This window comes from Phaethon aethereus, assembly GCF_964289735.1.
Source record: "Phaethon aethereus genome assembly, chromosome: 1".
Taxonomy (NCBI): Eukaryota; Metazoa; Chordata; class Aves; order Phaethontiformes; family Phaethontidae; genus Phaethon; species Phaethon aethereus.
In genome coordinates, this window is record NC_138575.1 from 12470910 (window position 1) to 12485287 (window position 14378).

General features: G+C 36.1%; 1 protein-coding gene across 1 annotated transcript in view; it reads right to left on the reverse strand.

Annotated features, from left to right (window-relative positions):
- Positions 1-6092: 6092 nt before the first annotated feature.
- GNAI1 (G protein subunit alpha i1) overlaps positions 6093-14378 on the reverse strand; it is a gene marked incomplete at both ends in the record, with an annotated part of 35026 nt that continues 26740 nt past the window's right edge. Inside the window, 3 exons of the mRNA XM_082010842.1 lie at positions 6093-6283; positions 7828-7981; positions 9196-9325. Of these exons, the coding sequence (XP_081866968.1) occupies positions 6093-6283; positions 7828-7981; positions 9196-9325 (475 nt within the window). The remainder of the gene's footprint in view (positions 6284-7827; positions 7982-9195; positions 9326-14378) is intronic.

Genomic DNA, 14378 nt, shown 5'->3' on the forward strand with positions numbered 1-14378 from the left:
ATATTAGCATCTTACTCTTTCTGGCATGGATTTTACCTACAGGAAGATAGATCTTCAAGGGATGAGAATCTGGACAGGACAAGATGTTTCAAGATTAAGTGTACAATATACCAACAACTGTCTCCTAGCAGCACCCAAACACATCATCTTGTAAAATGGTTTTAAACCCTGGGAGCATTCAAATACAAATTTATCAGACATCAGAAGAGCAACTGCCTGCCTCCCTGCCCCTCCATCTCTGTTCACCCCTCTGGGAGCGCTCTCTCCCTCCTCTCCAGCAGAACCTGGGTGCTCTTGCCTAGTTCTTCTTGCTGCGGAGCTCTTGACCCCTGGCTGCACAGCTCTGGCAGGCTGGAGAGAAACCCCCAGCAAGTATGATCACCAGCAGCAACTCGTCTCTCAGATGTAACAAGTAGCTTACAACTTTTCAGACTCAAAAATACTCTGAACATTACAGTACAGAAAAGGGCACAATCCTTTTCCTCAATGTTTTGTAAGATCAAGGCTGCCTGGGCCTTTAATACCCAGACATCAAACGGCCTCACCTGGGAAAGGGGCAAGTAGCTGAGCACCTGCACATACCTCACTATGTCCCCAAAATTAGAGCTCCAGACAACAAAAACATACAAGAACATACCAAAAAACAACTTAATGCCACATCACTCTTACAATGTTGCTTTCTTCAAATGTAAAACACAGCTGTGAAGTGCTTAAGAGAGTACTTTCTTTAAAGCGCTCCCAGAACATCGGTCTCATATGCCTGACTACAAACATCTTGAAAGTGTTTTTATTTCAGTAGGTGATACGGGTTATGATTTTCTTCCATCTCTTATATAGAGTCAGAAGGCCAAAGACTGAGAATTTTATGAGGAATTGAGTTTTAAGTAGAAAAACAAGGCAAACCAACGATATTTAAGCCAAACTAACATAAGTTGGCTATGAATCTGTAACTGTCAGAACCTATAAGCAACAACTTCAGAATCTGATTAAATGTACTCAAATCTCCATGTGCAGTATCTAACAAGTTAGCCTTTTTTTAAAATAACATTTCTAGAAGTATAAAGGATTAAAACCCTTTTTTTTTGTTGAAGATGAAAAATAGTAGAAAGATCAGCATTAGAAACTGGATGCGATGAACTATCCTTGCTGACAGCTATCTTAAGACGTAATATGCAGAACAAAATCGCATCTTGAACACACATTCAAATATGTTTGCTACAATAAAGTCACTGCGTATGATTTGGATATGCTTTTTCTGGTTGTTGGTGTTCAGTTTTCTATTCTAAATTATGCAATTGATTGCTTCTGATTTTAATTTATTGTAATAAACCCACCAATAATTCTTATCAAAGAAATATAAGCTTTGGCGACTTACACAAAGTGGAAGTTAATACTGTTTGCATTGAAAAATTATCTTTAATGACAAAGCTCTTAGTGAAAGTTAGACAAAGTATTTTAAGTTTGTGATTTATGAAATCAAAACATGAATAGCTGCATCTTTGTTTTAATCTACCAAAAAAATCCTGGCATACAGTATTAGCCTTTTTCAATCAAAAGTATGTAACATTCTCAAAATTACTTAGTTTCATAGGATTTTTAGAACAGATTTTGTGGATTTTTTTATCACATTGTAAGAGAATCACTGCATTGGAATAGAGGAAGAGTCAGACTATACCTCAGCATTATTTTTTCAGAGTAAGATGTTACGGTTCCTGAGATAAATTGCTACACCTTTGAGTTGGTGTGCAAAACTGATTAATTATTCATTTGTTTTAGGTTAGGTAACTGCTACTTTAAATTGACAAATGGCCAAACCCTTCTGGAATTATCTTGGTATCTATCTGAAATGTGTCTCCCACTCAGCCATTTGTAGTGCAGCCTCCGAGTGCATTCTGATTTTGTAGAAATGAGGGCACTTACTTGTAAGAGGTATTTGAGATGTGCCCTGTGTCATACTACGTGGACTTCTGATCAGACTGCATATGACTCTGGAACTATAAGCTACATAACTGAAAAGCTTCACCTGCTCAAGTTCCTGGTTTCCTAGACTTTCCTTCATGCTTTTCAATATAAACACATGAAGTTTTAAGTAACTTATTCTCTTATCAGATTGCATATTTTTACATAATAATACCACCTTACATTACATAAAGACATCTGTGTGTTCTATCCGCAAAACAAATTAAAGCATATTCTACAGATTCAAGGTAGCCATTCCTTAGATGTTTATACAATAGAATCATAGAACAGTTTGGGTTGGAAGGGACCTTTTGAAGTCATCTAGTCCAATACCTTGCAATGAGCAGGGACATCTTCAACTAGATCAGGTTGCTCAGAGCCCCATCCAGCCTGACCTTCAGTGTTTCCAGGGATGGGGCATCTCCCACCTCTCTGGGCAACCTGGGCCAGGGTTTCACCACCCTCATTGGCAAAAATTTTTTCCTTCCATCTAGTTTAAGTCTACCCTCTTTCAGTTTAAAACCATTACCCCTTGTCCTATCACAACAGGCCCTGCTAGAAAGTCTGTCCCCATCTTTCTTACAAGTCCCCTCTAGAGTATTGGAAGTCTGCAACTGAAATTTTAATATTCCTGTTCTTCAGAGTCCAAAACCTCTACATTTTTGAAAAAAACGCTACAGGCACTGATACAGCTAATGACTCAATTAAGTTACTTAGTAAAACATGTCCCTTAGATTTCACCAGTCTCATCTTCCTCATTCATAGCCTGCGAGTGCACTCTCATGGGCTATGAATTGTTTGAGGATGAGCTGCTTTCATCCTCTTCTTGTACCTTCTGAACTTTTTTCAAAATAAAATAGTCAAGGATTTTAAGTGTACAACCTGGCATTATGTTTTGACCCACAGGACATTAGTTATATTAAGCATAGTAACTTCAAGAGCAATCGACACAGCAGGATAGCCAGTATCTTGGTAGGGTTTCCTTCTTGCTTGATTTGGAACAGAAACATATCTTTTCATTTTTGCCAATTCTAAATGTATACTAGCCATCATGCTGTTCAGCATGCTGCAGATTAATCTCTTTTGCTCCCTAAGGTTTTATGTAGAATTTAAATCATGAAGCTGCTAATTGCATACATGGAAACAGAAACTGCAATCCAGCAAATGCTACACTGTTGCCATGCTGTGGTCCTGGATCCTGTTTTAGTTACTAAGAAGTTACTACATTTAGTATCAAACTTCCTCCAAATTCAACAGGTAGGATCATGAAGCCAAATACCAAATTTTCCAAACCACACTTCCTCAGAGTTAAGCCCCTTAAAAATAATTGCACGTTTAATGATGGCTGCATTTTACTGAAAGACTTCAACTGCAGACAATATGTTCACAAGACCATGGGGGCTGGAGAAGCCTCTATAAGGTTATCAATCCCTACATATACTAAATTTAGGATATTTAAAATAATCTGAAGGAATATCTAAGATAGTAGAGAGAGCTTCCTTGTGTAAGGCTAGAAAAAGCAGTTTGCCTGGATACTTTGCGCAAAGAAATGAAAGAAACGGAGAACTGGAAGAGAAGGGAGGCTCAGATTACCGAGGGACAAGACTGTCTTTCTCAGACAGTGGTGGACCTGCAGGATTTCTGCTGTTTTCTGCAGTGCTCTGAGAAGCAGCCTCCCAACACAACCGAGATGGAGTGGAGCCTTATTACACGGGCAGTGAAAACTAAGTGTGTGGCTCCCACTGTTGCAAGTAAATACTCTTGCTGCTTTTCCTAGAACAGTGGCCTAGGCCGACAACTTTCATCTCCGGACAAAGATTGTTCAATCAGTACAGAGCATCTATAAGGAAACATACTTGCTGTCCACTCATCAAGACAAACTCATCTGCCTGGACTAGAAAGCAAAAGTGTTTCACAATTTTGTTCTGTGTTAAGACGTAAATACTTCAGAAAACACCAGTTATGAAATTTCAAAAATTCTTAGGAACAATGGTAAAGGAAAAAATACTTCGGAATTAATCTATTATCATCAGTTTTTGCTCATTTTCTTATTTCTTGCATACAGTTTTTTAATTTACTCTTGACTTCGTATCTTCTCATTTTTACTACCTAGTTGTCTCCACAGGATGGATGCTGAAAGATTTCCATCAGCACATTTAATGAAAAATATTTCTTTCAAGCAAGGCACAAAATTTAGATTTATTTATGTAACTTGATTAATCCCAATTTTTGTTTTACATTAAGTACAAAAACCAACTTGAACGTAGGTGTAAATACAACTTCCACAAAGTAGTTCAATGAGATTTAAAGGCAGTTATGTATCCAGAACTGTAAAGCACAATTAAAAGCAGCCCAGGATATACAGATTGCTTACCATAACTGCTAAAAGAGCTCATAATGTATGAATATATTTAACAACCTCCAATAATAAGTTATCTCCTTTCTAATCTTTCATTTGAAATGCATTTAGCAATTCTGTACCTAACAAAGGAAGCATTAAAGAATGAGAAATGCAGGCACATTTTACTCAAGCTGAGGCCTAAATGAAATACATACACAATTGAAAATTAAACAACAGAACAATGACTTAAATATTTTAGTTGAACATTTCTAAGAACATAAACGCTAAGATAATACAGAAAAATAGAAACAGGTTCAAAGACTTATTTACTTCTCAAAGAACTTATGGTGTACTGTAGCTGCCTGAAATATTTGAACAATTATAGAAAACCGTGTTTCCAAGTTTGGTACATTTGTAGTTTTTAGATGACATACATTTAAGACAAGCATCCATGAACTTATTTACAAATAGAAGCTTATTCATTGTAAAACCTGTATTAAAAAAAAATCAGTTTTGGCACTACCCATAAGGCAATGGATGATAGGTACCTAAGATAGCAAATCACATCATGAAAGCATAAACCAGAAGGAAGTCATATTCTTTAACTTACTATTTAAAGACACTGTGAGACTTTAATTGTAATTAAAGAGGAAATGAAAGAATCAGCATTTGCAAGTCACTAAAACACCCTCCAAAACATTGAAGATTCTTTTTATCTGCAACAGGGAATTGCTTTGATCTGTGAAGCCACTGGTCCCATGTCTTGTGGGAGAACCTGGTATTTTTATGGTTATTAAATTACGAAGCTAGCTGTATTACCAGAAAATAGCAAAAACTTTGAGAACATTATTTTACTTCTTGAATAAACAGAAAAAATACTACTCTGAAGTCTAGCCTTTGTTAACAATCTATAAAAAAAACCCCAAAGGTAATTTTGCCATTCACTCCACTGAGTAAAGACCACAGTTTCAAATTTTTTTTATTGATATGAATAGTTTTAACAACTTCCTTTTTGCATTTCCATGAGCTTCAATAATAGCTGAACCCTAAAATTAAATTGCTCAGTGTTGCCACATTTACACTGAAAAGACTGCAAGCCCAGATTTCATAAACTGTGGATTTCATTTAAATTTAAAAAATAATCTTTGCATTTATCTTAAATTTATAAAAAGATTTTTTTCAAAACTTAAGGCAAAAAAGTTTTATTGGTTATGTTTCTTTAAATCTGTGCAGGTGTACGAGACTGTTTAAATATCAAAAAAGCTAACGCCAGATACAGTATTACCAACAAAAGTAAAGAATAAGGCAGCATGCACCCTTAAGATGAAAAGAAAATTTAATTTTACAAGATGTTTAAATAATCCAAAGGCAAAAAGTGTCTGTCTCCTCTAAGAGCATCTTCATAAAACATGGAAATTTTAGAGGACATCAAGTTACTAAAATATTCCGTTCAACATTTATACAAATACATTACTACAGTTATAAGTTTACTTACAATCAACTGACATCTCAGTGTTAACTAATTACTTAAATTTACAAGACAAACATAAATAAAGCTGTTAAAACAGGCAAGTACAGTACTGAGCTATCATTCAGCACAATGTATTTTGTATTTCTTTCACCTTGAAAAGAATCAGATTAGAATTGTGCGAAGTCATTCTCCAAACCTAGAAATAAAATAAAAGAGAATTAAGTATATCTATGCAGGTTTTACACATCACAGGCATATCCCAAATGCCTAAGTCCTGTTTTCAGGCATGTAATTTACCATTTAACAATCTTTTGTCTGTTCTCAGAAGAGGCCACAGTCTTTAAGGTTATTTTTAATAATGACATCAGTTACAGCATCGAAAACAAACTGCACATTTTTTGTGTCTGTGGCACACGTGAAGTGAGTGTAGATTTCCTTCGTGTCTTTTCTCTTGTTCAGATCTTCAAACTGACATTGAATGTAAGCAGCTGCTTCTTCGTAAGTGTTTGATCCTAGAAGAAGAAAATTGCTCAGTAATCATGTTTCAAACTGAGAAAGAACAAGATGCATACTACATTTCTGAATGAAGTGGTTCTTTGCAAACAGTTCGCCTAAACCTGAAGAGAATTAACTCCACAGCCATTGCTTTAAGACACCATAAATAAATCTTGAATGAAACCTTTTAGACACATTTTTAAGAATAAAAACTACAGACTCATTCCAATTCCAGCTGCAAGCAAAGTCTTTCCATTTACTTCAGTGGCGGAAAGAGCAAGTCACTAGTCATAGACTCATACAACAGCTTGGGTTGGAAGGGACCTGTAAAGGTCATCTAGTCCAACCCCCCTGCAGTGAGCAAGGACATCTTCAACTAGATCAAGCTGCTCAGAGCCCCATCCAACCTGACCTGGGATGTTTCCAGGGATGGGGCATCTACCACCTCCCTGGGCAACCTGTGCCAGTGTTTTACTACCCTCATTGTGAAAAATGTCTTCCTTAGGCCTAGTCTGAATCTACCCTCCTTTAGTTTAAAACCATTACCCTTTGTCCTGTTGCAACAGGCGCTGCCAGAAGGTCTGTCCCCATCTTTCTTATAAGGCCCCTTTGAGTACTGGAAGGCTGCAATAAGGTCTCCCTGGAACCTTCTCTTCTCCAGGCTAGACAACCCCAACTCTCTCAGCCTGTCCTCATAGGAGAGGTGTTCCATCCCTCTGAGCATCTTTGTGGCCTCCTCTGGACCCGCTCCAACAGATCCATGTTTGTCTTGTGCTGAAGGCTCCAGAGCTGGATGCAGGACTCCAGGTGGGATCTCATTAGAGTGGAGTAGAGGGGCAGAATCACTTCCCTTGACCTGCTGGCCACGCTGCTTTGGATGCAGCCCACGATAAGGTTGGCCTTCTGAGCTGCAAGCATCACTGCTCCCTAGATTAGGATATTTTGTTTCCTTGATTCAAGTTATTCACTTTCAATTTTTATGCTTTTAAAAGGTTTAGGTTTTTCCCAAACTCAGAGACATTTGGCATACTTATTTCTCCTAAGCTTTTTACCTCCAGTGTGCTATTTTCTGTACAATGGAATAGTTTGAAGTTACAATGAAAACGATACATAAAAAGGCTAAGACTTGTTAAATGAAACCATCTCCTTTTGCTATGTGTTTCCTGAATAAGCTACCTACTTCTAACATCTATGTACACTCCCTGTTCAAATAAACTCTCATATAACCTCAGGATTCCTGCTAGTGAAAAAAAAATTATATCTAAGTTCAAAAATACGAGGACATCAGAAAAAAGAATGGGCTAAATAAGTTAGGTTGAAAAGAGTTGAAGCAGTAACATATAAATGCTATTAGTGGACCAGTTTCATTTCACCTGTCTAAATGGATGAACCTGACTTAGCACTATTTTATTTATGATCCATAAAAACAAACGCTCATCTTAAACTTTATTTCATTTAAATATTTTAGATACCTGGAGTTATTAAACTCCTCCTGATTTGTGCATCAAAAATAAGGTAATTTAACCAAAGATTACTTGACACCTGCATGCCCCTACAATACCTGCATATTCAGGGTAGCAAATAGTGAGAGGACTTCTTTTGATTTTTTCTTCAAAAAGATCTTTCTTGTTCAAGAAGAGAATAATAGAAGTGTCTGTGAACCATTTATTGTTACAGATACTGTCAAATAATTTCATGCTTTCATGCATCCGATTCTGTAATTGGAAAAGAAAACCTCATTGTATTTTATCAGACATCAGGATACATATTTTTCATTAGTTACAATGAACCAGGTAAGTCACAAAACTAAGTTTCTAGCATACAGAATCACATTTTACCACAGGGAAATACAGAGAAGCCAAGACCACTGCAAAGAACGCTTTCACAAGTAGGGTCTAAGCAACCACTTTTTCCCCCCCCTCCCTGCTCATTTCCAGGCTTAAGCTGTTTAGTATTTTCAAAATTTTTGGTGTGTTTTGACATTTTGCAGTACAAATATTCTACAGGAGTTGCTGAGTTATCTGATTTTGTCTTATATTGATTAGATCTTCTGGAAACTGAAAATTAAATTCTGCATGTAGGTGAGATTCCAACACAAAAAAAAAAATAGTTCTAGAGAACTAGAGAATCAAGTAAGCAGGTTTTTTTCCTCTCATCCTAATTTTTAACTCTATTGAAAAATTATCCAATATGTAAGTACTTTGGCCAAGCTCCAGTCACTTAAGTAGAAAGATGCTAGCTATGACCACCTTTGACTACATTTGACTTGAAAGGTTTTTTTATTTCTCTTTCCTCCCCAAACAGTAAGTTGCAGAACATGAAGAAGAGCACAGAATTCTGTAAATGATTCACGCACAATAGTTAAGCATCACTTTAGACCACTTGGATAGTAGAAGCATGCACTCTGTGCGCAATGACATAGGAAGAGTCACACCTCGAAAGAGAAGGAGTGGAGGATATTGGAAGGGAGAAGGAAGAGAAAAATTTCTGCAACTAAGGAAAGAGATCAGAGAAAAACATTTATAAAGAAACAAAAACTGAAGACTGAGGAAGGAGATGAAAACAAAACATGTGGTAAAGTAGAAACAGGTAAGTCAAGCAATTTCTTATTTTGTACTTCTGGCATCCATAAAGAGACTAAAATACGTATTACTGACAATCTATCCTTATTAATTTATGTATCCTTTAAAACATGAAAGGGTATAGCTGCAAAGAATACTTGTCTTTCAGTATTCCTTCTGAAAACATGAGGAAACACTCTGAAACCTGAAAGCATGAATTCTATCACCATTTCTCGTGACGTTTTACACAAAACCGATACAACTTATAAAGCAGTAATATTCTAAAAAGATGTATTTATAGCTTTCCTTTCAACCTTATGTAGTTTCTATCCAACAACTATGCCTTTCTTCAATGTTAAGGTACTTGCCATTTCCTCATCTTCAGCCAAGACCAAGTCATAATCACTTAATGCCACACAAAAAATAATTGCTGTAACACCCTCAAAACAATGAATCCACTTCTTCCGCTCTGATCTTTGGCCTCCAACATCAAACATCCTGCAAAACAGAAGTGCAAAGAAAGGAATGAACTTTGGAATTTCTAGCTTTCTGAATGTTAACCAATAAAATGTGAAAGTATCAGCTGTATAAGTCTGATCACAAAACTTTAAACTTTTAACTAATGCTTTTCAACTGCCCATGTTTAAACGGGATATACTTTTAAAAGAATATTGAAAATAATTTTAGTGTCTCGTAAAAAACATAATAAGCATAATAATTTTATTATTTATGTATTTATTCTCACATTTCATGCAACAGGACAAGGGGCAATGGTTTTAAACTAAAGGAGGGTAAATTCAGATTAGATAGAAGGAAGACATTTTTCACAATGAGGGTGGTGAAACACTGTCACAGGTTGCCCAGAGAGGTGGTAGATGCCCCATCCCTGGAAGCATCCCAGGTCAGGTTGGATGGGGCTCTGAGCAACTTGATCTAGTTGAAGATGTCCCTGCTCACTGCAGAGGGGTTGGACTAGATGACCTTTACAGGTCACTTCCAACCCAAACTATTCTATGATTCTATGATGATTCTATGATTTTCCCTAATAAATGCATTTTTTAGAAATGCGGTTAAGTGGAAAAACTGAGCTATAAAGATGAGTCCTGTTTCTTTTGAATTCTTAGCTTAGCAGAAATAGAGCAGTAGGAAAAGACCACATTCCAGAACTTGACAAAAGAAGATCAGCAAATTAACTCCAAATGAATGGATTTGCTTTTGTCTGCTAAATGCTTTAAATGGCCATTTACTAAAGATTATGGGCTACAGCCACTCTGAAGGACAGAAGTTTCATTAGACGTCATTAGGAACTTCAAATGTTTTGCAAGCTAGATAAATAGCATCCTGATATAATGAACTGTGAGTCATGTGGGGGGATGGTACCCAATACCAAAAAGAAAAAAAAAAAAAGCAGTGAAACAGTGGTATCCTGAAATTAAGCGATATATACATTGTACAAAGAGAGAGCACAGAGACTTTTTCTTTTTCCTATCACAGACAAAGTCTGTTGTCTCAAATTCTTGCCATGACTTAGAGCTTCAAAACAACGCAAATATGTCACATATTACTTCCCTCACTATGTCAGTCAATATTCTATCATGCAAAAATTTAATTTTCCCTCCTACTTCAAAGCAAATGCAATTATTCCTTTTAAGAGAGGCCTGACTTTTGTCTTCAGGGATTTTCACAAGTAATTTTTAACTACATTGTCACAAAAACAGAGCTTAGAATTCAGTAGGTATAAAAATGTTCAAATGGGGGGAGGAAGAGAAGAGAAAGGACCGAGGACAGACCAGTTCCTGCATTTCCATCCTCTTTGCTGTAAGTAGCAGAATGGCCAGCTCGATCATGAAAGCCTTATTTGGGCAAAAATGTCACACAAACAGGAAGAGAAATCCAGACTAGAACAACAATTGTTAAGATGCATAGTTATAATTCTTGTACAGATATTCCAGCATGGCCTAAAAACATTCAAACATTCAGAATTATATTAGTAATAAGGCTATCACACTGAGGACTTTTGGTAGACAGGAGGGCTGAACAACAACAAATCTCATTCTCTACAGGACAGAACAGAATACAAGACAGAAAAATTAACTGAGAAACTGAAGACTGCTCTTTTTTTTTTTCTTTGCAGACACCAGCTTCCATGGAATATGAGAAATTAAATGCGTTATACTGATGACAGTACTGCAGTATCAATCTGCATGGATCTCACCTAGTTCAACAATATCTTACAGCACCGCTCAATGCAAAAATATTACTAGTAAGGTGGTAACTGAGAGGTATAAAAAAACATGGCACAACTTCACATATTAATAAAATATTGTAGTAAAAAGTATTCATTCAAAGAACTGCAAAAATATGTAAAGAAAATAGGTCTGCACAAGGGGCATTGTATCATTTTGGCTTGTTCAGACTACATTGCCACCATGTATCCTGGGAAGGGAGGGAAAATGCAGAAGACAGACAACTTCTAGAACATAAAAGAAGTGTAATGACCAGTTTGCATTCACAGATAGTGATTTCAGACAGAAGTGTTTGCTTCAATTCAGAATAGCCTCTCTGCCAGTGGTGTATTTCACCAGTGCTATTTGTCTCTTTGGGGTTGTCTTTCTAACAGCATACTTAAACTCCCAGTTCTTTATGCAAACCACCTTTTTGCAGTCATTTTTGAAACTTTTATACACTAAAATCTAGTGCTGGATGAAATTTTGGCACCACAGTTTCACATTGAACATCTCAACAGCAAGTAATAAGAACTTGATGGATTGTTTTATGTCATGAAGCTTCTTCTCCATACGATATCAGTACAGAGAAATTCAGGCATACAGGACAAAAACCTATTTGGCACACAAAATTCTTAAAAAAAGATAAGGCTGCAAATATCTTTCAGAAAAATTAGTCATTCTGAACAGAGTGGTCTTAAAGTTCATAAGCTCTCCATCTGCCCTGTCAGAAGTCATATTGAGGCCTCTTAGGTCACAGTTCCAAAGACTGAAACACCCATAGAAGCTGCTTAATCTGCAGGTAAATTTTTAAAAATTTTGAAAGAATTATTTACAGATTCCACCTTCCAATATGGGAGGGTGTGCACACATGGTTGTGTGCAAGCCCATCTTCTAAGCACTTGGCTCAGGTGCTAAAATTCATGGTACCATCCATGGTATGACTACTCATAAAAACCGTATTTTGCTTATGCAAAGTGAGTCAGAATCTACAATGAACTCAAAAGAAATACAGGCAGTGCTGAAAGAATTGAAGTTTGTAACATGTAAATCTACCCTTTTATCTAAAGAATGACGGTATTAAAGAAATGCTTTAATGACTTTCCGTTATTTAGAGAAAGCAGACTTCTCCAGTGATATTACAAGGCGATTATGCCACATCAAGGCAAGTTACTTCACTGAACTAGCAAGACACTTCTCCAGTCATCACTCTACAAAGCTATGTTACTTAACTATATTAAATGGGTAGCTTTCTGAATGGTTTGTCTGCAACTGTGCAAAGTTAAAGACTTATGCAAGGTCCTTTCGTTAGCACAGTATGTTTTTGAAAGCTAGTGTCACCAGATTTGCTATGTTCTGCATTTTTCAGACTATCTAAGCAAAGAACATTATTGCAGTACCCGTACAAAATGTGATATAGGACAAAAGGGCACCAGATATTAATTATGATTACTTTCACTTCTTTAAGGTTATAAAAGTTGTTTTAGTCCCCAGGCCTTGCAAAAGACTCTGAATTTGACAAATATTTTTTTGTGGCAGAGCATTTACAAAAATATGAAACTTATCTGGAAAGTCTCACATATTAAACACTTATTAAAACGGAATTGCATTTTTTATTATTCCCGATTCCTGTTTTCCTTGGGTTCTAAGACTGCAGGAGGGCAGGTAAATAAAAAAAACCCTGCCTATTTAATGTTAGCGTACTACATGACTAGGTAAACTGCATTTGAAGGGATTAAATTATGGCTGTCATTTTTAGAAGTCTTAAAGTGTTGTTTTTTTTTAAATAAAAATATAGCAACTCAGAACACAGTAAAAATAAGTAGAGAAGGAAACAAATTAGAAGAAAAACAAAGACCCTTGGCTTTCTGATCAAAAACTGTCAGAAACATCATAACCTCTAATGGGTTCTTCTGCTTGGGTATACTATTGTGCAAGTGACAATGCTCATTGCCCATTTAATGTTCTACAATGGAATAGTGCCATCTTAAAAACATTTTAAAGATTACTCCTTTTAGGATTTAAAAATGAAGAAAGGATTCCTTATAAGTGTTCCTTATCTTCAGAGATATCTTTGAGTGGAAGTCTGTGGATATCGCCCTATGTAAATGCAAGCCACCCACCTACTCCTACTTAGTTCTCAAATAATTAGTGATGGCTATAACCATAGGAAGATACTTCATACTAGTATATCTTATTAATTAATACCTTAAATTTTAGTCATTACTTCTGTCAATTGTAATGCCAATGTTTTATAGTTTTGTACTAAGACACAGATTTCCACAAGGAAGTTAAATTATAAGAACATTTCTACAAAATAAGGTGTTCTTTCAAGACAAAAGTAGTAATTAATCTGACTCAACTTCTGAAATAGTCTATAGGAACAGGATGAAGATGACTTGCTATTTGCATGTTAGATAAAATCAATAATCAAAGCTATGCTGAGCGCTTTATAGAGAAGGCTGAAGTGAGGCTCAACCTCAAAGAATCTAAATGTACACAGAAAAACAGGAAAGAAAAGATAATGAAAAAAATTGAAGTACACAATATTGCACAGTTAGTCATGTTTATGTACCCTCACCTTGGTATAATCAAGTCTTTTATGCCTTCACTTCATCTTAAAAGTTCTTTTCAATGTTATGTAAGTATATACTTCTTCAAGCCTTTCCAATAACTCATTAAGCTATCTCTTAAGGCACCCAAAATTTAAACACCTGCTGTACAGGTGTTTACAGCTAAATACTTCCAGAGGCCTGTCTTAAAGTTACACATTTTATAGAAGTGTAATCATGTGGTCCTTATAATAGTCTTTATAAGACTGTAATCATATGGTACTTGTAACAGTTCTAATAATCAATACAGACTGTAAGTAGCTACCTGCATACAAATTCACTGAGAGTGTAGGAGAATTTAAACACATCTACGATGGGGAACTGAACAAGAAACTTTAGCAAATGAGTGAGAAAATGGGTAACTCCTCAGAATATGGAAGACTTCTCCTGAGGCTTGGCTAAGGACTACTCTCCTTAGATTTGCAAGAGGACCATTCCCATTTACCAGCTATTATTTTATGGATGAATACGAATTTTGTATACTTAAACCCTAAAACAAGGAAACAAAAATATATTCCCGCAGTACTAATGGCCTGGAAGCATCCATATTACAGTACTTGTTATGCGTTTACATGAAAAAAATATTGTCCATGAAGATACTAAACAAATATATTGTAAAGACATGCTGACAACAATCTCTGCACAATCTAAATGCAGACACAGTGCGAGTTTTACTGAGTTTTCATCCCATTCTTCCTGATCAGTAGGAGGTAG